The 27103-nt window shown below is 46.7% G+C and overlaps 1 protein-coding gene across 2 annotated transcripts in view; it reads left to right on the top strand.

Moving 5' to 3' along the window:
- DOP1B (DOP1 leucine zipper like protein B) overlaps positions 1-27103 on the top strand; it is a 123159-nt gene that overhangs the window by 46508 nt on the left and 49548 nt on the right. For both annotated transcript variants that reach the window (XM_015132917.3, XM_077995786.1), the window contains exons 5-15: positions 3963-4152; positions 7448-7546; positions 7868-7991; positions 10011-10120; positions 10373-10487; positions 12760-12880; positions 17199-17318; positions 19569-19671; positions 21028-21219; positions 23759-24443; positions 26418-26689. In XM_015132917.3, the coding sequence (XP_014988403.3) occupies positions 3963-4152; positions 7448-7546; positions 7868-7991; positions 10011-10120; positions 10373-10487; positions 12760-12880; positions 17199-17318; positions 19569-19671; positions 21028-21219; positions 23759-24443; positions 26418-26689 (2131 nt within the window). The remainder of the gene's footprint in view (positions 1-3962; positions 4153-7447; positions 7547-7867; positions 7992-10010; positions 10121-10372; positions 10488-12759; positions 12881-17198; positions 17319-19568; positions 19672-21027; positions 21220-23758; positions 24444-26417; positions 26690-27103) is intronic.

Genomic DNA, 27103 nt, shown 5'->3' with positions numbered 1-27103 from the left:
TTTTTACCCCCTCTTTAGCCCTGTTTCTGACCTGCAGTTTGCGGTACAGGGCGCTGTTGTCACTGCCCTGCCTCTTCAGTTTCAGATGATTGTACCAAAATGGTGCTGTCTTGTGACAGCTTGTCTTTCCATGGTTGTCCTTTCGGCAAGCAGCTGCAGAACCGAAGTTGTGGAGTGCTTGGGGTCAGCAGTGCCCGGCCCATGCCGCTCACCTGCTCTCAGTTGCAAAGAGTGGAGCATGCCAGTGTCATTTGAAGGAGCTGTGTTTGCAAGAGGCATGAAAGAGCATAAGCCAGGATGAGTTAGGAAGGATGGAAATACTTGGGGTTTGGAAGTTGTTGTTGTTTTTTTTAAATGTTTGTTGGTTTTTTGTTTTTGTTTTGTTTTTTGAGATAGAGTCTCGTTCTGTCACCCAGGCTGGAGTGCAGCGGTGCAATCTTGGCACCCTGCAGCCTCCACCTTCCGGGTTCAAGCAATTCTCCTGCCTCAGCCTCACGAGAAGCTAGGATTGTAGGTGCAAACCACCAAGCCCAGCTAATTTTTGTATTTTTAGTAGAGACGGGGTTTTACCATGTTGGCCAGGCTGGTCTTGAACTCCTGAGCTCAAATGATCCACCTGCCTTGGCCTCCCAAAGTGCTGGGATTACAGGCAGGAGCCACCGCACCTGGCCTGTTTGTGATTTTGAATTAAAAGTTTAGGGTTCCCAGCGGGGCGTGGTGGCTCATGCCTGTAATCCCAGCACTTTAGGAGGCCGAGGTGGGTGGGTTACCTGAGGTCAGGTATTCAAGACCAGCCTGACCAACATGGTGAAACTGCATCTCTACCAAAAAAATACAAAAATTAGGCATGGTGGCAGCTGCCTGTAATCCCAGCTACTCAGGAGGCTAAGCCAGGAGAATCACTTGAACCCAGGAGGTGGAGGTTGCAGTGAGCGAAGATCGTGCCATTGCACTCCAGCCTGGGCAACAACAGCGAAACTCCGTCTCAAAAAAAAAAAAAGTTTGGAGTTCTGGCCTGTAAACTGCACACTAATATTGGAATTTAACAACCCAGATGATCAAAGGAACTCTTGTTGAATAGGAAGTTATTTCATTTTTAACCCCAGTTATTTTGCTCTCTCATACCAAAGGTTTGTCATAATTGCTGTAGTTTCTACTGTGATGTCATTTAAATTGTTAGCATGCGTCCATTTTTTTTAAGAATAAAATGAGACTTAAAAAATAAAACTGGCTGGGCACAGTGGCTCACACCTGTAGTCCCAGCACTGAGAGGCCATGCAGGGCAGATCACTTAAAGCCAAAAGTTTAAGACCAGCCTGGGCAGCATGATGAAACCCTGTCTACACATACAATACAAAACTTAGCCCGGTGTGGCAGCATGGGTCTGTAATCCCAGCTACTCAGAGGCTGAGGCAGGAAAATTGCTTGAGCCCGGGAGGTCAGGGCTGCAGTGAGCTGTGATTGCACTACTGCACTCCAGCCTGGGTGACAGAATGAGACCCTGCCTCAAAAAAAAAAAAAAAAAAAAAAAAAAAGATGTATTTCTTTAATAGAAAGCTAGTAGCCAGTTTTCAGAATATTGAAGAGATAACGTAGACAGCATTTCCCAAGCTTTTTGACAGTGGAACCCCTCTTCGGTGGAACATCTCTAGCGGCCAGTGTTCCATGGAACATACTTTGGGAATATGCAGTTCTAAGCAAAGGGGGACTGTGACACCAGGGTGTGTACATTATAGTATTTGTGATGATTTCAGAGCTGGGCAAAGACAAGCTCTATTTGTTTACTCAACCTTTAATAGAAGGCCAATCAATCGCCCTGATTGAAAGGCCACTAAATCGCCCTGTGTACTTCTTCTGAACACTTAGCCATTACTTATGCCTCTTCAGTTTTATTTTTTCTAAGAAGAGGGTACCATGCACTATTTCCTACAACATTTTACAAGACCCCAAAAAGTTCAGGCTAATTTTAAGGAGAACAAAATGCATTTTTTTTTTTTTTTTTTTTGAGACGGAGTCTCACGCTGTTGCCCAGGCTGGAGTGCAGTGGCGTGATCTCGGCTCACTGCAAGCTCCGCCTCCCGGGTTCCCGCCATTCTCCTGCCTCAGCCTCCCGAGTAGCTGGGACTACAGGCGCCCGCCACCGCGCCCGTCTAATTTTTTGTATTTTTTTTAGTAGAGATGGGGTTTCACTGTGGTCTCGATCTCCTGACCTTGTGATCCGCCCGCCTCGGCCTCCCAAAGTGCTGGGATTACAGGCTTGAGCCACCGCGCCCGGCCAACAAAATGCATTTTTAATATAACATGATGGTACCTATTTTTTGAAGGAAATACAAAAAAATTATCTGAGGGATTTTTCGAGTGCCAACCTGAAGTCAGACGCTCAAATAGGCACTGGGGCTGTGACAGCAAACAGAGCGGACCTACTAGTAATTGCAGGGGGCATGGCCCAAGCATTGGGTCTGTTCTCCAGCGCTGAGTTTTTTTTTTTGTTTTTTTTTTCCTTCTCACTCTGTTGCCCAGGCTGGAGTGCAGTGACGCCATCTTGGCTCACTGCAACCTCCGCCTCCCGGCTTTGAGCAATTCTCCTGCCTCAGCCTCCCCAGTAGCTGGGATTACAGGCACCTGCCACCATGCCCGGCTAATTTTTGTATTTTTAGTAGAGACGAGATTTCACCATGTTGTCCAGGCTGGTCTCAAACTCCTGACCTCAGGTGATCTACTCACCTCAGCCTCCCGAAGTGCTAGGATTACAGGTGTGAGCCACCGCACCAAGCCAAACTGTTTTTTTTTTTTTTTTTTCCGAGGGGACTCTCACTTCATTCTCACAACATCTCCATGAGGTCGAGGCTACTTCCCAGTCTGTTAGCTGAGCACGGGCATGCACAGATGTTAGACTTGTCCGAGGTCCTGCAGCTAGGAGGCATCCCAGCCAGGATCTGGACACGGGAGGGCCCACTCTGGCAAGCTGGGTGAACCAACACATTCCCCTGGGTTGCTTTTGCTGTCATTGTTTTCTGTGGTCTTTGCGGATGAATCCTTTCAGGTAATGAATCAGATCCTTCGTGGGGCGAAATCCCTGAGGGGGAATGTGCCTCTGCTGCTTTACTGGTAGATGCTGTCACCCAGCCTGCAGGTTGTGTGCACTGTGGACAGGGAAGGGGCCGCAGTCAGCTGCAGGGACACCACCGAACAGACACAGGTCTGGCCTTGGTCAGTGTCAGTGGAAAAACGAGCCCTGATCCACTGGTGATGCTGCTTCTCTTAAAGGATGCGTGAGAAGGTGCTGACTTTGTATCATGGGAGACCTAGGTAGAGATGAGAGGCGAACAAATGCCCGGCCTCAGCACAAGAGCCCCTGGGAGCGGGAGTCAGCACATGCAGGTGCTATGGGCAGACTGAAAGGAAACAGGCTGATGGAATTTGCAGGGTCGTGGGAAGCCCCAGGCAGATTTGCCCCTAGCATTTCTAAAGGCAGATGTTACTTGGCACATTTTTGCCTGTGCTCAGGTTGGTGGCATCTAATTGCTTAAGTCATCAGTGTCCTCGGCGTATCCTTGTTTTTGATGCACAAATGGCTTCTGCTTTTCTATGAAGTGGCTGACCTGCCCATCCCTCTTATGGTGGGACCTCCCTTCTGTGAGCACCTCGGCATCCGTGGCGCGGCCGGGGTGGGGATGGGTCTCTGCCCCGCCACGCATAACTGCTTAGACACTTCCCATTGGCCAGGACACCGCGCTGCCTAGTGACATTGGTTTTAGCAAATCCAGGGTCAGTGTGACAGCCAGCAGGTGGACACACACAGCAGGGTGAGAGATGGCAGCGGCTCCCGGCAGTGAGGAAGGTGGGGCTTCCCCAGCCAGACGAATCCACTGCGGTTCTTCATGCAGCTTTCACAGAGCGGTGTGCAGCAGGACTCAGGAAGACGGGGCGAGCCCTTGAACCCTCTCCTGTCTCATCAACAGAACGGATGCTCTGCTCCTGAGACTATCGCTGGTGGTCGGCAAAGAGGTGTTTTACACCGCCCTCTGGGGGAGCGTCCTGGCCAGCCCGTCCATCCGCCTCCCCGCCTCAGTCTTCGTGGTGAACCACATCAGCAGGGACGCCCCCGGCCAGGAGCAGAAGTACATGCTGGGGACCGATCACCAACTCACGGTGAGTGCCGTGCTCCTCACGGGGCATGGGGAGGGGGCGACACGTGGGCACAGCATCCTCATGGGCAGGTTGTCACTGAAGCTACAAAGGGACATCTAGGAAAGGGAAGTGCACTACACTTGAGTCTGGGTAACAAATGGCTGAGCAAGGCGAGAAGGAGGCCTCGTGCAGTTGAGGATGGTGGTGGCTTTTTTAACATATGCATTAAGTTTTTGTTGTTGTTGTTTTGTTGTTTTGTTTTGAGACAGAGTCTCACTCTGTTGCCCAGGCTGGGGTGCAGTGGCATAACCTCGACTCGCTACAGCCTTCACCTCTCAGGTTCAAGCAATTCTCCTCTCTCAGCCTCCCGAGTAGCTGAGATTACAGGCACTTGCCACCACGCCCGGCTAATTTTTGTGTTTTTAGTAGAGATGGGGTTTCACCATGTTGGCCAGGATGGTCTTGAACTGCCTGCCTGGCGGCTGATCCACCCACTGTGGCCTCCCAAAGTGGCATTAAGATTTATACATTCAAATAAGTGTTCACACCCTCAGAGGTCCCTTCTGGAGGCCCCTGGCTTTGCAGAAATGTGCTTAGCTGCACACAGTGCTCAGAAGGCCTCTGCACGCACAGGGTCTGCCGCATTTTCAGGTCTTTGTTTCCTTCCCCTGTCCTGTGTCACGGGGGCCACTGCCCACTCGCACATGGCAACCCCCTCCTCCCTTGGCATCCTCCCCCTGCTCTCCTGTCTCCATTGGCTGCTTTCAAATCTAAATTATCGGGGTTCGTCAGGTATCCATCTCTAGGCCCTTCAAGGGAAGCTTTCTTCCCTGGTAATGACATCCCTTCTGGTGCCCTTAGAAATGCTAACCTCACAGATCCTTGTCTCTTTTCCCCAAACCTGCCTCTTGTGTTTTTATGGCTTGCTGTCTTTCGCTACCTGGTGGTGTTCCCACACTTTGATCTTAAAGTGTTTAGATTGAATTCGCAGGTGAGAAGGTCTGCAGCTGGGTGTAAATTACCCCTCTGAGTCCATTTCTCATTGCACAATGGGGGTTGTAGACCTGCCTCACAGGGTCTCTCTGAGGACAAGGTGGAAAAATGGATGAAAAGCGCCTTGCACAATGATCAGGACACAGGAGATCCCAATGAACACGTCCCTTTCCTGCCCTGTCAGTATCCCCTTTGTCTCTTTCTCTCCATCGTCTCAGCCTTGCTCTGGCTTATCTCTTACTCTTGGATCTGACTGGTTTATCCTCATCCTACTCTCTCCCCATCTAGTCCTTATCAACTGCTGAGAGATTTGGTTCTCCAAAGCCTAACTTTGCTCATATGTATCCTGTGCTTTAAAAATGTTTGACTTCCCGGCTGGGTGTGGTGACTCATGCCTGTAATCTCAGCACTTTGGGAGCCCGAGGCAGGTCAATCACCTGAGGTCAGGAGGTCAGCAGCAGCCGTGCCAACATGGTGAAACCCCACATTTATTAAAAATACAAAAATTAACCTGGGCGCAGTGACTCACGCCTGTAATCCCAGCACTTTGGGAGGCTGAGGCGGGTGGATCACCTTAGGCCAAGAGTTCAAGACCAGCCTGGCCAACATGGTGAAACCCCATCTCTACTAAAAATACAAAAATTAGCCGGGTGTGGTGATGGGCGCCTGTAGTCCCAGCTACTCGGGAGGCTGAGACAAAGGAATCGCTTGAACCTGGGAGGTGGAGGTTGCAGTGAGTTGAGATTGCACCACTGCACTCCAGCCTGGGCGTCAAAGCGAGACTCCATCTCAAAAACAAACAAAATTAGCGGAGTGTGGTGGCAGGCACCTATAATCCCAGCTGCTCAGGTGTCTGAGACACGAGAATCACTTGAACGCAGGAGGCGGAGGTTGCAGTGAGTCGAGATCACACCACTACACTCCAGCCTGAGTGACAGAGCAAGACCCTGTCTCAAAGAAAATAAAAAAAAATAGCTGGCCGCGGTGGCCCACGCCTGTAATCCCAGCACTTTGGGAGGCTGAGGCGGGCAGATCACGAGGTCAGGAGATCGAGACCATCCTGGCTAACACGGTGAAACCCCGTCTCCACTAAAAATACAAAAAATTAGCCGGGCGTGGTGGCAGGTGTCTGTAGTCCCAGCTACTCGGGAGGCTGAGGCAGGAGAATGTCTTGAACCCGGGAGACGGAGCTTGCAGTGAGCCGAGATTACGCCACTGCACTCCAGCCTGGGCGACAGAGCAAGACTCTGTCTAAAAAAAAGAAAAATAAAATAAAATAAAAAAAATAGACCGGGCACGGTGGCTCACGCCTGTAATCCCAGTACTTTGGGAGGCCGAGGCAGGGAGATCACAAGGTCAGGAGATCGAGACCATCCTGGCTAACACGGTGAAACCCCGTCTCTACCAAAAATACAAAAACTTAGCCGGGCGTGGTGGCGGGTGCCTATAGTTCCAGCTACTCGGGAGGCTGAGGCAGGAGAATGGCGTGAACCCGGGAGGCGGAGCTTGCAGTGAACCGAGACTGCGCCAATACACTCCAGCCTGGGTGACAGAGCAAGATGCTGTCTCAAAAATAAAATAAGATAAAATAAAATAAAATAAATCTGACTTCCCATTGTCAACAGCTATAGTCCAAGCTCAAGAGCAGTCTAACCATCTGCTCCCAGCCACGACACCTCACACTTCCCTGCAGTCCCTGCGCTCCCACACAACTGCCACTGGGCCTGGCCTCACAGCGCCTTTACTCCCAGCCATTCCCTCCTGTCCCACTGGCTCTCGATTCCTGCCCTTCTTCGCAGTCTCAGTGTAGCTCCTTCCTGTCCTTCAAGCCCCGCTTTCCTGTGGAGCATCATTGTTCTCTGCAGTTGAAAGAGCCCTCCTCTTCTGAACTCTGAGCATTTGTCTGTGGCTCTAATTTCTTATGCATCTCTAGTCTACCTATCTGTATTCAGAAAAGGCACTCAAAATATCTACTGAATTGATCAGGAATTATTTTCCCATGTGTCTTCAGAGCTTTAGTTTACTCTAAGGTTCCTGTTGGATCCTTTCTGGGATTGTAGAATTTGAGATCATAGAACCTGGCCATCTGGTCCAAATCCCTCCGGCTCTCACGTGGAACAGTGAGGTCTGCAGCTGAACGTCTTCTCTGATGTCACGCAGCCTGCCGGCCTCGAGAGCTAGAACCCACGCCCTCCTGACCTGCGGCTTCTGGTTCTCTTCTGAGTGATACAACACAGTTTCAAGATTCCCGGGAAAGGTTACTTTCATTTTTATGACCATAAAAAGTAGCCTGAAAATGCTAACATCATTTGATCGTTTACAGGTGAAATCTTTGTGTGCCTCCCTGTTGGACTCAAATGTTCTTGTGCAAAGAAATAATCTGGAAATCGTTCTGTTTTTCTTCCCATTTTATACCTGTCTGGTAAGTCATTTGTACTCTTCTGGTAAGTCACTGGTGTTTCCCAAGGGGTGGAATATAGATTTCAAGCAGTTTTATCCTAAGAGGACAGCTCAGCCACTCATGGGCGTTATTTGCTGGTAGCCAGTGAAAAGTCCTTGTTCATTTTTGCAAGGATAGCGTTTTCATTGCACGTATTGAATAGCTTCTTTCCATAGGTAATGTGTAAGGAACCAGCCCTTTTTGAGACTGAGCTTTGTAGACCGGCAAGGAAGGCTGCATGTCAAAAAGTCACCAATCTCCCCTATCGTTCCCTTGTAGTAAATTTCTCTGTCCTTCTAATAGGATTCCAATGAGAGAGCCATTCCCCTCCTCAGATCTGACATCGTGCGCATTCTCTCAGCTGCCACCCAGACACTACTGAGAAGGGACATGTCCCTGAACAGAAGACTGTATGCATGGTTACTAGGTACTGAGCAGTATGCACCCTTTTAAAGTCAAAGTTAATGTGAAACCTTTTAGTGCTGGCTTCTGGGATAAGATTTGGTCTTGGTGATGTATCCCTGAATCATGAAGTATGGAAAGATACCACAATGACTAAATACGGCACTGATCAGTTGAGGTCTGCTGCCTACACATAGCTTGGTTATTTTGCAGTTGTTTTTTTTTTTTTTTTGTTTTTTAAAAGGGGAAATAATAAGTGGGATTTTTAAAATGCCAACCGAATTCCATTTTAAGAGCTTGAAATACCACCAAAACATGGTAGCAAAACCTTATTCAAGTAGAAGCCTGTTGCTATGGAGAAGTTTCATGGGATGAGGGTGTATCATGGAGAAAACTTACAAATATTGTGGAAGATATGTAAATAAAGGAGGAGGTTTTGTGTAAGTGGAAATGTTTTGGGAGACATTTGGATAACTTTGGAGATCACGAGAGCCCCAGGGCCTTGTTTCTGTGTGTCAGAGTGTGTGGACTGCCTATAAATTTGTTGGCAAAGGCCCCTTGACTGTTGGTTGGAAGGCCTCCCAGGGACAGAGTCTAGGAAATTGCAACTTAAAAGATAGCATGTTCATGAATTTTCTGAAGTCCCATATTCACACACTTAAGAAAAGGTGGTATGCAGAACGATTGTGACAGGACTTTACAGCTCTGATTAAATCTCAACATTTAGATCCTTTTTTTCCTTTTTGAGATGGAGTTTCAATCCATCGCCCAGGCTGGAGTGCATTGGTGCAATCTGGGCTAACTGCAACCTCCGCCTCCCAGGTTCAAGTGATTCCCATGCCTCAGCCTCCCAAGTATCTGGGATTTCAGGCACCCACCACCCCAGCCGGGTAGTTTTTGTATTTTTAGTAGAGATGGGGTTTTACCCTGTTGGCCAGGCTGGTCTTGGACTCCTGACCTCAGGCGATCTGCCCACCTCTACCTCCCAAAGTGCTGGGATTACTTGCCACCGCACTCAGCCTAGCATTCAGATCTTATCAAAGATCTGTACCAAAGATCTTACCAAAGTCAAGAAGTCCTCTTCAGTCCTTCTTCCTTCTCTTCTCCCTAGTTATAAAACCTTTAAAAGTCATTGCATGGAAGCTTACTAAGGATTTTAAGGAGACTATTTATCGGCTCTTTAAGGACTTGTATGTAAAGGATGATTTTGTTAAATGCACAGCTCTGCTTTTACGGGACTTGATATGCTATGTGGAGGGCACTGGGCCTGACCACAGCGCCAACTCTGACTCACTTAGTTGCGGCCCCAGGAGTCCCATATTCTTTGCCCGTACCATGAGGGTGCACTTCCTTGCCCTGAGAATCTCGCAGACTTATCCAAGGCTCCAGTTACTGGGGGCATGTGCATGAGAATACCTTGATCTCACATAATGCTGGACAAAAAAACACTGGTTTTAAAAAATGATCCTCAGCCAGGCCTGGTGGCTCATGCCTGTAAAATCCCAGCACTTTGGGAGGCCGAGGCAGGTGGATCACCTGCAGTCAGGAGTTCAAGACCAGCATGGCTAACATGGTGAAACCCCATCTCTACTAAAAAATACAAGTGATTCTCCTGCCTCAGCCTCCCAAGTAGCTGGGATTACAGGTGTGCGCCACCACACCCGACTAATTTTTTTTGTATTTTTAGTAGAGATGGGGTTTCATCATGTTGGCCAGGCTGGTTTCGAACTCCTGACCTCAGGTGATCCACCCGCTTTGGCCTCCCAAAGTACTGGGATTACAGGCATGAGCCACGCGCCTGGCCAACAGGATAAATTCTTAGAACAAACTAAATTGATACCCATTGAGATGGAATTCTGCCTGTCTGATCATTAGCCACACCCCTGTCAGAAGAAGAAAATCTGACTTGGTCTTTCTGGATCTGATTTTGGTTTTCCGTCAGAGGAATATACTTTTAAAAATATTGGAGCATGAGACTTTTGCACGATATGATGTCCTTTAAAAACATAGCTCTCTTTACAGCTCGGTGCTTGTTCTTTTATAGGCTCAGACATTAAAGGAAATACCGTTGTGCCAGAATCTGAAATCTCAAATTCTTATGAAGATCAGTCGTCTTATTTTTTTGAAAAATACTCCAAGGATCTTTTAGTTGAGGTAAAGGAGCATTTCTGGAAAGTTCAGGGCATCCCTGGTGATGATTCTCCGGTGGATTTCTTTGGGAGGCTTCCACACAGGCAGTGAGCATGTTCCTTGGCCCCTGGTTTGGGGAACTGCAGTGTATTTGTTGCATGCTGGGTGACTGGTTTGCCTTCTGTCCCAGAGTATTTAACAATTAAAATAGCCAGTAATGTTGTTACACTTTATGATATACGATATTCTAATATGTGGCTTTTTTAAAATAAATAGGGTCTGGCTGAGATATTGCATCAGAAGTTCATAGATGGCGACGTGGAGGAACGCCATCATGCATACCTGAAGCCTTTTCGCGTCCTCATCAGTCTGCTTGACAAGCCAGAGATAGGTAATGTTAGAAATGCTGCTACAATCCTATGCCGAATACAGATTACCTGTTTTCAGGGAAATACAACACGGTGAGATACAACCGAAGTGTTATTTTGAATATACTGTAATCTTTGGAATTTCAGAAATTTGAAGTCATGTTATATGGTTCAATGATCAGATCTGTGGTCACTTAAAAGTTTTGCATGGCTGGGCGCAGTGGCTCATGCCTGTAATCCTAGCACTTTGGGAGGTGGAGGAAGGAAGATCAGTTGAGCTCATGGATTTGAGACCAGCCTGGGTAACATGGCTGAAAAGCCACGTTGAAAAACCCCATCTCTACAAAAAAATACAAAAAAAATTAGCCAGGCATGGTGGTGCTTCCCTGTAGTCCCAGCTACCAAGTGGCGGAGGTGGGAAGACCACCTGAGCCCAGGGGGTCGAGGCTGCAGTGGGCTGTGATTGCACCACGGCCCTCCAGCCTGGGTGACAGAGTGAGACGCTATCTGAAAAAAACGTTTTGCACAATAATCTGAACATTTTTCTTAGGAAAATACCTTTGCGCTCCTATAGTGTCTACAGAACGCCTGTGGTATTTCCTTTTTAAGACTGTTTCTGCAGTGTCATACTTAAAATGAGCTTCGGTTTGATTTTCAATTAAGTAGGGGACCTCCTCCATCTTTTTGCCTTGGGATCCTGGGCAAGCCACTTCTTTTCGCTGTGTAGAGTAAAAACATTTTCACTGTAAAATGAAGGGGGGTGAACTAGACTCTGGTCACCGAAGGCTCCCCTCTTAGAGACTATGATCGTATTAGCATAGGTTGAGAAAAGTGACCTTCTCTCACTATTTATTTATTTATTTATGAATGAATGAATGGCAGAGTCTTGCTCTGTTGCCCAGGCTAGAGCACACTGGTACAATCTTGGCTCACTGAAACCTCCGTCTCCTGGGTTCAAGCAATTCTCCTGCCTCACCTTCCCCAGTAGCTGGGTTTACAGGCATGCGCCACCACGCCTGGCTAATTTTTGTATTTTCAGTAGAGATGGGGTTTCATCATCTTGGCCAAGCTGGTCTCAAACTCCTGACCTCAAGTGATCTGCCTGCCTCGGCCTCCCAAAGTGCTGGGATTACAGGTGTGAGCCACCGCCCCGGCCCTCTCCCTCACTTTAAAAAGAAATCTGTGGCTGGGCCCGGTGGCTTATGCCTGTAGTCCCAGCACTTTGGGAGGCTGAGGTGGGCAGATCACCTGAGGTCAGGAGTTCGAGACCAACATGGCAAAACCCCACCTCTACTAAAAATATAAAAATTATCTGGGCGTGGTGGCATACACCTGTAATCCCAGCTACTTGGGTGGCTAAGGCGGGAGAATTGCTTGAACCCGGGAGGTGGAGGTTGCAGTGAACTGAAATCACGCCACTGCACTCCAGCCTGGGCAACAGAGCAAGACTCTGTCTCCAAAAAACAAATAATAATAAATTCTATCTTTAAAAAAATACACAGGAAACTTAGCATGAAAATAGTTCTCTCAGAGACACATCTTTTGGTTTTGTGAAAAGAAAGTGTAAAAGATTGGATTAATTTGCTTTTTTGCCAGTGTTGACAGAGCTTTCGTTTTCTCTGAATTGATTGCGTGTTTCTTCCTCTGGATACGTGGGTAAGAAGTCAGGCCCTCAGCTGCCTGAGGGTTGCGGTTTGCAGAGCAGAAATGCCCTGTCCATCCCCTGCCTGGTTGCAGTGAAGCTTCTCTGACATGCAGCTGGTCCAGTTCTCTTGTGCCATCTTTCTCAGCATTTCAGGATGGGCATCATTTCTTTTGTGTTGCTCCAGCTCATGACTAAAGGAATTGAAGAAGTTGCCCTGCTCTCTGGATATTTCTGTTGAGTAATGTCCCTGGCCAGCAGTTTATGCACACTTAACACACGTTGTCTGCTCTCTGCCTTCATCTAGCAGAGTCTGCCTTGGGCAAGTTACTTAACCTCTCTGTGCCTCCATCTTCTTATGTGTAATCAGCAGTACAGGATCTGTCCAGATGGCTGTTACGAGGGTTTAATACGTTAATAGATGTAAAATGCGTAGAAGGGTGTCTGGCACATAGGAAGTTCTACAAAAATGTTGGCTATCTTCATGAATGTTGTTTCCCCAGCTAAAGTTGTCACCACTAAAGTTAAGTTTCTGTATATTTTAGACTATATAAATTGTATGCGCAGGTTTACTGTATATATGTCTTATGTATATGTCACTGATTTAAAAGGGATTGTTAATCTGTCTCTGACCATCTTCCTTCTAATTGCAGGGCCTCAGGTGGTTGGGAATTTGTTTCTCGAAGTCATCAGGGCCTTTTATTCTTACTGCAGAGATGCCCTTGGTTCTGATCTTAAACTTAGCTACACCCAGAGTGGAAATTCGCTGATAAGGTATGAGTTTGGCCTTTAACATCACACATCTCTTTCCCTCCCCGGTACTATGATTTTTTTTTTTCCTCTCTTGCTTACTATAAATTGTGAAGTAGTAGAGAAAGTGGAGATGCAGCAGGTGAGACCCTTGGTTAAAATAATCAATGCCTTGAAGTCAGTCAGTGGGAATTGACTGTTCCCTACTGAGTACTGTGAAGAGTTTAAAGGGAGTTTGATGTAGTCTTTCCCCCAGCCTGGGATGACAGGTATTTATTGATTTTTTGATAAGTATGAAGTGTATTTTTGATCAAGTATGAAACAATGAAATGTATGTATTGATCAAGTATGAAACTCATTTAACAAAAGCAACTTGATCTAGTATACCCAAGTGGTGAGTTACAGGATGGAGAGAAGAGGGAAAATGGAGGGGAGTGTGCCTGGCAAGTGGAAAGGGGATGTGAGTCTTCAGGACAGGAGTCTGGGGTGTGTTGGGGGAGATTGGGGGAGACCCAGGCAGGGCACCGGAGGGCACAGGCTCCACTGTCCCGGAGGCAGAGTGAGTGGTGTTTGGAAGAGAGCAGGCACATCGGCCTCAGGTGCACAGTTATACACAAACCCTGTTTTGTTTGTTTAGTTTGTTCCTTTTAAAGGGATACAACCTTTTCTTTTTTGCTTTACTCTTAATGTAATTTCCTTCTGCCTGAACTAGCATTGGGTACATTGAAAATTTAAATCAATTTTCCTGTTTTTCTGGTTTATTAGTTATAAGTGTACCAAGAGTTCTTAGTGTTTGCTTTTTTCTCCCAGAATGAAAGCGGTTTATTGTTTTTCTGAATATGAAAGTCATACATGTTCGTTGTCGAATTTACTGATATTTGAAAGATAAAGAAAAAGATGTCACCCATAATCCTAGCACCCTTCAGAGAAAACCATAAAACATTTTTACCTCTTTCTAGACTTCTACTACATACGTAAATACATAGATGCCTGTCTTTTATTTTAAAGGTGGAATTACACCCAGTTACTTAGTTGCTTGGGGTTTTCCTTTTGTTTTCTTGTTGTTGGTTTGTTTGTTTGGTTTTGAGACAGGGTCGCCCAGGCTGTAGTGCAGTGGCGTCCTGGGCTCAAGCAATCCTCATGCCTCAGCCCCTTAAGTAGCTGGGACTACAGACATGCACCAGCATGCCCAGCTAATATATATATATGTGTGTGTGTGTGTATATAAATATATGTGTATATATAAATATATATGCATATGTATAAAAATATATATGTGTATATATAAATATATATGCATATATATAAAAATATATATGTGTATATATAAATATATATGCGTATATATAAAAATATATGTGTGTATATATAAATATATAAAAATATATGTATAAATGTATGTATATATAAATATATAAGTATATATGTATATATAAATATATGTGTGTATATATAAATATATTAAAAAGTGTATATATAAATATATGTGTATATATACATATATAAAATATATATGTATATATAAATATATATGTGTATATATAAAAATGTGTGTGTGTGTGTGCGCGCACGTATGTATATATATATTTTGCAGTTCTCCATCTTGGCTCACTGCAACCTCCACCTCCTGGGCTCAAGCAATTCTCCTGACTCAGCCTCCCAAGTAGCTGGGATTACAGATGCCCACTACCATACCTGGCTAATTTTAATGTTTTTAGTAGAGACAGAGTTTTGCCATGTTTGCCAGGCTGATATATATATATATATATGTATATTTGTTTGTTTGTTTGTAGAGACGGGGTTTCACCATGTTGCCCAGGCTGCTCTCAAACTCCTGAGCTCAAGCAATCCGCCCACCTCAGCTTTTCAAAGTGCTGGGATTATAGGTGTGAGCCCCCGTGCCTGGCACTCTCTGGAGTGTCCCTCTCCAGCATGACAAGGTCTCACTCTGTCTCCCAGGCTGGAGCACAGTGGCACCATCAAAGGTCACTGAAGCCTTGAACTCCTGGGCTCAAGTGATCCTCACACCTCAGCTTCCCAAATAGCCAAGATGATAGGCACACACGACCACACCTGGCTAATTTTTAATTTTTCTGTAGAGACGAGGTCTTGCTATGTTGCACGGGCTGGTCTTGAATTCCCTGGCCTCAAGCAGTCCTCCTGCCTCAGCCTCCCTAACTGCTGGGATTACAGGTGTGAGCCACCGTGCCTGGCCACTGCTTGTTTTTTGGAAATGCAAGTTGTAAGTAGCTCTACACTGTTCTCCTATGGGATTAGTTGCCTTGGATTTTTTTGTTAAGCATTTATCATTTATTTAAGGCCAAGTGCAGTGGCTCACACCTGTAATTTCAGCACTTTGGGAGGCCAAGGCAGGCAAATCACTTGAGGTCAGGAATTCAAGACCAGCCTGGCCAACATGACAAAACCTGGTCTCTACAAAAAAAAAAAAAAAATACAAAGATTAGCCAGGTGTGGTGGCGTGTGCCTGTAGGCCCAGCTATTTGGGAGACTGAGGCACGAGAATCCCTTGAACCCGGGAGGTGGAGGCTGCAGTGACTCGAGGTCGCACCACTGCACTCCAGCCTCGGCAACAGAGCAACACTTCGTCTCAAAAATTAAATAAAAATAATAAATCCTGACTGACCAATTTTTTATTGATTGACTTTTAGACAGTTTCTGCTTTTTCAGTTTTGTTTGCTTGTTTGCTTTTGAGATGGAGTCTTGCTCTGTTGCCCAGTCTTGCTCTGTTGAGTGCAGTGATGCGGTCTTGGCTCACTGCAACCTCCACCCCCTGGGTTCAAGTGATTCTCCTGCCTCAGCCTCCTGAGTAACTGGGATTAGAGGCACCTGTCACCACGCCCAGCTAATTTTTTGTATTTTTAGTAGAGATGGGGTTTCACCATGTTGGCCAGGCTGGTCTCAAACTCCTGACGTCGTGATCTGCCTGCCTCAGCCTCCCAAAGTGCTGGGATTATAGGCGTCAGCCACCGCATGTGGGCTGTTTGTTTTTTAGACGGAGTCTTACTCTGTCACCCAGGCTGGAGTGCAATGGCGCCATCTTGGCTCACTGCAACCTCCACCTCCTGGGCTCAAGCAATTCTCTCGCCTCAGCCTTCTGAGTAGCTGCGATTACAGATGCCCACTACCGTATCTGGCTAATTTTTATGTTTTTAGTAGAGACAGAGTTTTGCCATGTTTGCCAGGCTGATCTCAAACTCTTGATCTCAAATGATCCGCCTGCCTCGGCCTCCCAAAGTGCTGGGATTACAGGTGTGAACTACCGCACCCGGCCTTTTTCAGTATTTTTTAATGGCCTTTTAGTGGTGCAGTTCTGCACACATCTATGTACCTATGCAGGGATTTTGGTAGGATAAATTTCTTGAATAAATTTCCTGAGCCATAGAAGATAAACATTTAAGGCTGGGCTCTGTGGCTTATGCCTGTAATCCAGCACTTTGGGAGGCTGAGGCGGGTGGATCACTTGAGGTCAGGAGTTTGAGACCAGCCTGGCCAACATGGTGAAACCCCGTCTCTACTAAAAATACAAAACTTAGCTGAAGTGGTGCACGTCTGTAATCCATCCCAGCTACCCCGGAGGCTGAGGCAGGAGAATTGCTTGAACCTGGGAGGCGGAGATGGCAGTAAGCCGAGATTGTTCCACTGCACTCCAGCCTAGGAAACAGTGAGACTCTGTCTCAAAAAAAAAAAAAAAAAGAAGATAAACATTTAAAATCTTGGCTAAATTTCCCTGCTGAATATCCGTGTACCATGTTATTCCACCAATAGAGTATGGACTAAAACTGATTTTCTGTACAAATTCTTTTTACAGTAGCTCTGAAATTATTGTTATTATTATTATTATTATTTTGAGACACAGTCTCACTCTGTCACCCAGGCTGGAGTGCAGTGGCGCAATCTCAGCTCACTGCAACCTCCGCCTCCCAGGTTCAAGCGATTTTCCCACCTCAGCCTCCTGAGTACCTGGGGTTACAGGTATCCGCCATCATGCCCTGCTAATTTTTGTATTTTTGTAGAAACAGTGTTTCACCATGTTGACCAAGCTGATCCACCCACCTCAGCCTCCCAAAGTGCTGTGATTACAGGTGTAAGCCACCGCACCCGGCCCTGAAATTTGTTTTTAAGAGACTGTATCAATATAAATATTGTTTAGGATGGCATTATGCAAACACATTATAAGAACAGTAGTATTTTCATTTTTATCAGGATGTGTCAGCTCTAGAAATAAGTTGCAGATGGTGAAATCGATTACAGTTTTTTGGACACTTTTTATAATTCAGGATTTTTAAATAGATATATTTATTCATGTCCTCCCCTTTTACAGTGCAATCAAAGAAAACAGAAATGCCTCTGAGATTGTCAAAACGGTAAATTTGCTGATCACTTCTCTAAGCACAGACTTTCTCTGGGATTATATGACGAGGTGTTTTGAGGAATGCTTTAGGTAAGTATGCAGTTCGAGAATACAGAATATTTAGGAAGGATGAGAGGGTTTAACGATTTTGTAGCTGCTTAGAATGTCAGATTATATATAAGTAGCTGAAGCTGAGTAGTCTTTCCTGAGTTTTAAAATTCAACTAAAACAGGATTGGAAAGAATTCACTTAAGATTCTAGCAGAATAAAAACATCTCCAATAAGAAGGTTCACATAATCTTTGCCTTGTAATTCTGAAGCTGCTTTAAAAGTCTAACTTTAGAAAATCCTCCGTGCATTTTCTCGTTACATTCATCAAATCAGCTTTCCTCTCCTGGCTGCCTGATCTGTTGAAAGCAGCTTAGTTTCGTGGCTTTGTGACTGGATAGAGCATTTTTGAAATCTTCAGTTTTCTTAAATTTTTACTGAAATCAATGGATGACTGGTCAGATAAAAGCATTTCTGTTTTAAGCTATTATAATCAGCTTTACCATCTCTTTTAACCGGGTGAATTGCACCACCTCTAAATTGTCTGCCTTGGCGTACCCCGGGAACACCGAGCTTTCCTGGAGAGGCCTTTCCCATGCCATTTTCTTTATGGGAGGAATAAGGTCATGTCGCAAACCCTGTTTTGTCCTATGAGGCATGCCTTAAAACTTATTTCTTGTTCATCTCCACTATAATGCTCTTGGCTGTCTTAGAGTCTTACTTCTCAGCTGCTACCAGTAGTATGCTTTTCTGTCCAAATAAGCTCACAACCCTGGGATGAATAAGTTAATTGCAATTGGATCCACAGGCAACAGCAAGGCCATATTTTATTGAGGTTAGAGTATGCTTTGGTCAGCCTGGCTGTTATGTTATGTTATTTTTTATTTTATGACGGTGTCTCTCTGTCACCCAGACTGGAGTTCACTGGCACGATTCCAGCTCACTGAAACCTCTGCCTCCCAGGTTCAAGCGATCCTCCCATCTCAGCCTCCCAAATAGCTGGGACTACAGGCACAGCCTCCCAAAAAATTAGCTAGGCACACCTAGCTAATTTTTGTATTTTTAGTAGAGACGGGGTTTCACCATGTTGGCCAGGCTGGTCCCAAACTCCTGACCTCAAGTGATCCACCCGACGTGGCCTCCCAAAGTGCTGGGATTACAGGCATGAGCCACCAAATCTGGCTCTCCTGGTTATTTTTTTTTTTAAAAAGAATAAAATGTTTCTACCCAGATAGAGCTGACTCTCCACCTTTGCAACATTTTGTCCTCCTTTCATCCCAGAGTTAATCACTGTCCTGAGATTAATGTCTGTCTTCAGTATAACATGGCTTTGCTGTTGCCTGTGGATCCTATTACAGTTAATTTATTCATCCCAGGGTTTATGAGATGAAAAGCAATAGATACTTTTTAACTTATCCATTTATCTGGTAGCCTGTTTATATAAAAAGAAGTCTTGAATTTCAGTTTAAGATAAGCAACTAACAATAGTTGATTGGTGGGGTTACACTTCTCTACAGAAGCTGAAGCATTCTAGGCAACTCAGGTGCTGATCAACTCCTGGTATTACTTTGCTATAGGAGGCCACCTCCTATAGCAGGGCGAACAGCCGTGTAAACTGTGGTGTTCTCCAGCCCAGCCTCGTTCCCTTGGATTGCGCCTTTGGGCTTGGATTGGGGACCTGGGATTACATCTGTCGACAGCACCCCATGTCTCCTGGGTATGGGACCACACGTGTCTGAATCGGTAGAGTTCAAGTCAGAGGGAACCTGTTTGGACACCAACAGATTCAGGACACTTATTGACACTTCTCCATGTTAGATACTTTTAGTCACCAAAATTTAGTTACGAGAACTACAAAAGCTGTCTTACTTTCGTTAGGTTTGAAGTAGAATAACGTTACTGGAAATTGTAAGAAATGCTTGGACTTGCTGCAGGAAGAATTATTTATTTTTATTATTATTATTATTATTATTTTTGAGACAGGGTCTTGCTCTGTCACCCAGGCTGGAGTGCAGTGGTGCGATGTTGGCTCACTGCAACCTCTGCCTCCCAGGTTCAAGCAATTCTCATGCCTCAGCCTCCGGAGTAGCTAGGACTACAGGCGTGGGCCACCACACCTGGCTAATTTTTTTGTACTTTAGTAAAGATGGGGTTTCACCATGTTGCCCAGGCTGGTCTCAGACTCCTGAGCTCAGACAATCTGCTCATCTCAGCCTCCCAAAGTGCTAGGATTACAGGCGTGAGCCTCCACACCTGGCCCAAGAATTGATTTTTCTTTGCTGTGATTTATAGACCAGTGAAGCAGCATTACAGTGTGAGGAGCAGTGTCAGCCCTCCCCCGACGGTCTCAGAGCTCTGCACCCTCCTGGTCTTCCTGCTGGATGTCATTCCCTTGGTGAGTGCTGGGGAATAGACCCGCTATTGTTTACATTCTTACTGGTGGTGATGGCCTGCTTTATCAACCTCACATTACTGAAAATGTTTTACATAAATAGGCAACACTGTTTTGATGTTTGTTTTGGCATAAAAGATACAGCTGGATGTAATCTCTTATATTTTTAATGTCTTATTTAAAAGGGCTATGACTTTTGGGCCAGTTGTAAGTGGGCAAAACTGAAGTTAGGTCAACCAGCTGATGAACTGGGTATCCTTCCTGTACTACAGTTATCTTAGGGGAAGAGTCAATACGTTTCCTAGTTAAATTTGTGCTGTTGGCTGATTTTCTCAAAGGAAACTAATTTCCTTAATATAGCAACGTGCCAATTTTATTTTCTATTAGAAAGTGTAAAGCCACTTGCGAGGAGAGAAGTAACATCCTTGACTTGTCTAGATCAAGTTGAAATACCGAGCCTGGCTCTGTGGTATGCGCTCGTAATTCCCGGCTACTCAGGAGGCTGAGACAGGAGGATCGCTTGAGCCCAGGAGTTTGAGACCAGCCTGGACAGCATAACATGATCCAGTCTCAAACAAAAACAATAGAAATGTTCTTTTCTCTCTCTCTTTGTGTGTGTGTGTGTGTGTGTGTGTGTGTGTGTGTGTGTGAGTTTTGCTCTTGTTGCCCAGGCTGAAGTGCAATGGCATGATCTCAGCTCACTGCAACCTCCACCTCCGGGTTTCAAGTGAGTCTCCTGCCTCAGCCTCCCAGGTAGCTGGATTACAGGCACCCGCCACCACGCCCAGCTAATTTTTTGTATTTTTAGTAGAGACAGGGTTTCACCATATTGGCTGAGCTAGTCTCGAACTCCTGACCTCAGGTGATCCACCCGCCTTGGCCTCCCAAAGTGCTGGGATTACAGATGTGAGCCACCATGCCCAGCCTCTTTTCTCTTTTTGAGATAGGGCCTCACTGTCACCCAGGCTGGAGTGCAGTGGCATGATCTCAGCTCACTGTAGCCTCATCCTCCCAGGCTCAAGCAGTCCTCCCACCTCAGCCTCCCAAGTGTCTGAGACCACAGACATGTGCCGCCACATCTGGCTTATTTTAGTATTTTTTGTAGAGATGGGGTCTCACTGTATTGCCCAGGCTAGTCTCGAACTCCTGAGCTCAAGCAATCTCCCTGCGTCAGCCTCCCAAGGTGCTGGCTGGGATTATAGGCATGAGCCACTGCACCTAATCTTCTTTTGTTTTCTGATTTGAAAATTAATGTGAAATTTATGCCCTAAAAAATTGAATTAGATGCCATTTTGAGATGCATTGTTTTTCTGATTGTAAACCAGCAATGTGGGATTAACCCATGTGTTTATTTCACAGGAACTGTACTCTGAGGTGCAAACCCAGTATCTCCCTCAGGTGCTCGGCTGCCTGGTGCAGCCTCTTGCTGAGGACATGGAGGCCTTAAGTTTACCTGAACTCACGCATGCCTTGAAGACGTGTTTCAAGGTGCTCAGCAAAGTCCAGATGCCGCCTTCCTACCTCGACACGGAGTCCACCAGCGGAACCTCGGTGTGTGCTCTGAGGGGCGGAAATGGTTCTGGGGGCTAAAAGCAGCTTATGCCTTCATGGGAGTAGAAAGTCTTTAGGGTTGGTTAGGATAGGAATAAACACTAGAAGATACCCAGGTGATATGTCAAATATGCTTGTAAAACTCTCACTTGAAAAAGTTTTAGCACCTGGCATGGTGCCGTCGCTCACACCTGTAATACCAACACTTCCGGAGGCTGGGGCAGGAGGATTGCTTGAGCCCAGGAGTTCGAGACTGGCCTGGGCAACACAGCAAGACCTCATCTCTCTACAAAATAAAAATTAGGCCAAGTACAGTGACCCACACCTGTAATCCCAGCACTTTGGGAAGCCGAGGCGGGTGGATCTCCTGAAGTCAGGAATTCAAGACCAGCCTGACCAACATGGCAAAGCCCCATCTCTACTAAAAATACAACAATTAGCCAGGCATGATGGCATGTGCCTATAGTCCCAGTTACTCCAGAGGCTGAGGTAGGAGAATTGCTTGAACCCGGGAGGCGGAGGTTGCAGTGAGCCATCATGCCACTGCACGTCAGCCTGGGCGACAGAGCGAGACTCCGTCTCAAAAAAATAAATAAATAAGTAAATAAAAATTAGTCATGGTGGTGTTCACCTGTAGTTCCATCTACTCAGGAGGTTGAGGTGGGAGCATCGCTTGAGCCCAAGAGGTTGAGGCTGCAGTGAGCCATGATTGCACGGCTGCACTCCAACCTGAGTAAGAGCAAGACCCTGTCTCTACAAAAAAAAAATTTAAGTTTTAGCACTCTTTGTTTCACCCACTCTCATGCTACTTGCCTGCTCTGTAACTGCAGTTAATGGTTAGATATAGTTAATAACTATGTAGCTACAGTTGATGGGCTAGTTATAACTAGCCTTGCAGACTGTTTCATGTGTGTGTTTGTAGTGTGTGATTTTGGTTATTTCAAATATAAGCGAGATGAGGTACTGGATTAGTTTGCTGGGGCTGCCATAATAAAGTACCACAGACCGAGTGGCTTCAACAACAGGTGTTTGTTTTCTCATGGTTCCGAAGGCCAGGGTCTGACGGGAAGGTGTCAGCAACGTTGGCACCTCCTGAGCGCACTGGGGAGAAAGAGTCTGTCTCGTGCGTCCCCCGAGCTTCTGGTGGTTTGCTGGCAACATTCAGCATTCCTCGGCTTGTCAAAGCGTCACCCCAGTCTCTACCTTTATGTTCACTTGGCCGTCAACCTGTGTGCGTATCTGTCTCTATGTCCAGATCTCTCCTTTTTATAAGGACACCAATCCTACTGGATTTGGGCCCATCCTAATGATCTCATCTTTTTTTTTTTTTTTTTTTTGAGACGGAGTCTCACTCTGTCGCCCAGGCTGGAGTGCAGTGGCCGGATCTCAGCTCACTGCAAGCTCCGCCTCCCGGGTTCACGCCATTCTCCTACCTCAGTCTCCCGAGTAGCTGGGACTACAGGCGCCCGCCACCTCGCCCGGCTAGTTTTTTTGTATTTTTTAGTAGAGACGGGGTTTCACCGTGTTAGCCACGATGGTCTCGATCTCCTGACCTCGTGATCCGCCCGTCTCGGCCTCCCAAAGTGCTGGGATTACAGGTTTGAGCCACCGCGCCCGGCCCTAATGATCTCATCTTAATTGGATCATCTGCAAAGACTCTGTTTTCAAATTAAGGTACATTCACCGGTACTGGGAGTTAGGACTTCAACATCGTTTTGAAGATAACATAACATACACTGTTCTCTAACTTGCTTTACTTTTTTTTTTTTTTTTGAGGCAGAGTCTCTCTCTGTCACCCAGACTGGCGTGCAGTGGTGTGATTTCGGCTCACTGCAACCTCCACCTCATGGGTTCAAGCAATTCTGCCTCAGCCTCCCGAGTAGCTGGGATTACAGGCACCCACCACCATGCCTGGCTAATGTTTTGTATTTTTAGTATTGACAGTGTTTTACCATGTTGGCCAGGCTGGTCTCAAACTCCTGACCTCAAATGATCCACCTGCCTCGGCCTCCCAAAGTGTTGGGATTACAGGCATGAGCCACCACTCCTGACCTTATTTTATTTCTTCATACCTTTACTTTACCCTCAGCTCAGTTTCCTCATTCATAGTTGGTAATTTGTTGGAAACCGTTCTTGCTCTGTTGTCCAGAGACCTGTGGCAGGTGATCCACCCACCTCGGCCTCTCAGTGCTGGGATTACAGGCTTGAGCCACCATGCCCTGGCAGAAACAACTTTTCAACAACTTTTTTGAACTCTGAAGGGTTTGTATATTTAGGCAAAAACACAAGAAAAATAGGCCCAAAAGCCAGCCTCCCCAGGGAGCATGTGGGTCCACCAGTCTCCTCTTTGCCACCCACTCCTCTCCTTCCCCTGCTTTGGGTGCCTCCTAAATTTCATTATACGCTTGACACAGAGATTCTCTAGTCTAGAGAGTGATGATTTTGAAAAACAGAATTGAAATATATTCATGATTTCAACTGATGCTTGAATACCTTAGTGTTAAGAGATGCACAATTCATGTCTTTTTATTTTTTACAGAGTCCAGTAAAAGGTGAAAACAACAAAATAATTTTGGAAACAAAGGCAGTGATTCCCGGTGATGAAGACGCTTCGTTTCCCCCTCTGAAGTCTGAGGACAGTGGGATCGGGCTCAGTGCCTCGTCACCAGAGCTCTCTGAGCACCTGAGGGTTCCTCGCGTTTCTCTGGAAAGGGACGACGTTTGGAAGAAGGGCGGGAGCATGCAGAGGACGTTTCTTTGCATCCAAGAGCTAATTGCCAACTTTGCCAGCAAGAACATTTTTGGAGTACAGCTGACAGCGTCAGGAGAAGAAAGCAAGTCCGAGGAACCTGCGGGGAAGAGAGACCGGGGTGGGACGCAGAGCCTGGCGGCCGAGGATTGCAGCAGGAAGAACTCGTGGGAGCCCAAGCCCATCACGGTGCCTCAGTTCAAGCAGATGCTTTCGGACTTGTTCATGGCGCGAGGGTCTCCATTCAAGACAAAAAATTCAGAGTCACCGTCGTCTTCGCCCAGCAGCCCCGCCAGGAAAAGCGGGAGAGAATGGGATGTTGAACAGGTGGTCATTGACCTGAGGGGTTCCAGGGAGGAATGCAGGGAGGCCTTTGCCGCCGCCTGCCACCTGCTGCTGGACTGTGCCACCTTCCCTGTCTACCTGTCCGAGGAAGAGACCGAGCAGCTCTGTGCAACGCTCTTCCAGCTGCCAGGTGAGAGGCGGCCGTGCCGAAGTCCCTCTTCAGGAATCATACAATGAGGCGATCGATGTGGGTGGAATATCCCCTATCCGCAATGCTGGGGACCAAAACTATTTTGGATTTTGGACTTTTTTCAGATTTTTTTGAATATTTGCCTTACACTTACCGGTTCAGCATTCCTTTTTTTTTTTTTTTTTTTTTTTTGGGTTTTTTTTTTTTTGAGGCGGAGTCTGGCTCTCTTGCCCAGGCTGGAGTGCAGTGGCCGGATCTCAGCTCACTGCAAGCTCCGCCTCCTGGGTTCACGCCATTTTCCTGCCTCAGCCTCCCGAGTAGCTGGGACTACAGGCGCCCGCCACTTCGCCCGGCTAGTTTTTTGTATTTTTTAGTAGAGACGGGGTTTCATTGTGTTAGCCAGGATGGTCTCGATCTCCTGACCTCGTGATCCGCCCGTCTCGGCCTCCCAAAGTGCTGGGATTACAGGCTTGAGCCACCGCGCCCAGCCCCGGTTCAGCATTCCTAATCCAGAAATCCAAAATCCAAGATGCTCCAGTGAGTACTTCCTTCGAGCATCATGTCAGTGCTAATAAGGTTTCAGATTTTGGATTTGGGATTTCAGATTAGAGATTGTCAACCTGTATTTAAAGACTAGCTCAAATCGTGTCAGCCAAGAAGGCGCTATTGGCCTCATTTGTTCCCTTCCTCATTTGTACTTAGGACATTTTTGACTTGTGTCTCGCTACATGGCAAAGTGGTAAGGGGGGGCCTATATTTTTAAGGCTTGGGTGTCCAGCACAGCCCATCAGAAGACCTGAAACATGAGTGGCATTCAGTGGGAGTAAATAGACTATTTCATGATACCTGTTGATAAAGATTTTTGTTTTTTGAGATAGGGTCTGGCTCTGTTGCCCAGGCTGGAGTGTGATGGCACCAACTCAGCTCACTGCCACCTCCACTTCCTGGGTTCAAGTGATTCTCCTGCCTCAGCTTCCCCAGTAGCTGGGACGACAGGCACGTGCCACTATGCCCAGCTAATTTTTTTTTTTTTTTTTTTGAGACAGCGTCTCACTCTGTCGCCAGGCTGGAGTGCAGTGGCACAATCTTGGCTCACTGCAGCCTCCACCTCCCGGGTTCAAGTGATTCTCCTACCTCAGCCTTATGAGTAGCTGGGATTACAGGCACGTGCCACCATGCCCAGCTAATTTTTTTATTTTTAGTAGAGCCAGAGTTTCACCATGTTGGCCAGGATGGTCTCAATCTCTTGACCTCGTGATCCACCCGCCTAGGCCTTCCAAAGTGCTGGGATTATAGGCGTGAGCCACCACGCCTGTTAATTTTCATATTTTTAGTAGAAATGGGGTTTCACCATGTTGGCCAGGCTGGTCTCAAACTCCTGGCCTCCTATGATCTGCCCGTCTTGGCCTCCCAAAGTGCTGGGATTACAGGCCTGAGCCACCAGGCCTGGCCAGTATTTGTATATTGGTTTGCTAGGGCTCCCTAACAAAGTACAGTAAACTGAGAAATTTGTCTCATAGTTCTGGAAGCCAGAAGTCCAAGATCAAGGTATCAGCCGAGCCACACTCCTCCTCTGAGACTCCAGGTGGAATATTTTTTGGCCTCTTCAGCTTCTGGTGCTGGCCGGCAACCCTTGGGGGACTCCTCAGCTTGCAGCTGCATCAGTCCCGTCTCTGCCTTTGTCTTCACAAGGTGTCCTCTGTATGTCCTGTCTTCCCTTGGCATGTCCCTCTTGTAAGGACACCAGTCATATTGGATTAATCAGGCCCACCCTAACGACCTCATCTTAATTTGATTACCTCTGTAAAGACCTTATTTTCAAATGAGTCTCACCAGCAGGAAGTTAGTGCACTGCTGTCCAGATGGATTTCTCAGGTAACTTCCCAGATCTAGGGAGCTGTAGAATCTGCAGACTGGGGACCCATTCTCACGTGGTTCTGCTTGTTTCTGCCTCTCCGGTGGGCTTCCTTTCAGGAGCCGGTGATTCCAGTTTTCCATCTTGGCTGAAATCCCTTATGACCATTTGCTGCTGTGTGACTGACTGCTACCTCCAGAACGTGGCCATTTCCACTCTGCTGGAAGTGATAAACCATTCCCAGTCCCTGGCTCTTGTCATTGAAGACAAGATGAAACGTTACAAGAGCTCTGGACACAACCCTTTTTTTGGCAAGCTGCAGATGGTGACAGTTCCTCCCATTGCTCCAGGGATTTTAAAAGTCATTGCAGAGAAAACAGATTTCTATCAGGTATTTCCCACTGGGAACACTCTTCTTATGGCCTCCTTCTCCCCCTGAGCAAAACTCAGAACTGTATAGCTGGGGATGGGAGCAGTGGCCCACTTCTCTGGGAGTGATATTCCTATAGGGCACTGGGCAGAGGCAGTAGCCTTTGGTCTTCTGAGACTGCCTCTCCCAGCATGTAACTTTCACCCTCCGGGCAAGCTATGGTGAGAGCAACTGGGGCCCCAGTATTCTGGGCCTGCCGTGACTGAGTGGAACCCCTGCCTGGGAGTGGGGTCTGGGTGGAGGCAGGGAGCCCATGACTCCTCCACTGCACTCACCTGGATTTAGTCTCTGCCACATCAAACTCCCTACAGGGCGCATCACTTGCATAGGGTGAGGCTCGGTACCTGCCTGTTGAAAGAATGCCTCAACCCCTCT

This window comes from Macaca mulatta, chromosome 3 (genome assembly GCF_049350105.2).
Source record: "Macaca mulatta isolate MMU2019108-1 chromosome 3, T2T-MMU8v2.0, whole genome shotgun sequence".
Taxonomy (NCBI): domain Eukaryota; kingdom Metazoa; phylum Chordata; class Mammalia; order Primates; family Cercopithecidae; genus Macaca; species Macaca mulatta.
This window is presented reverse-complemented; position numbering and strand designations above follow the sequence as displayed.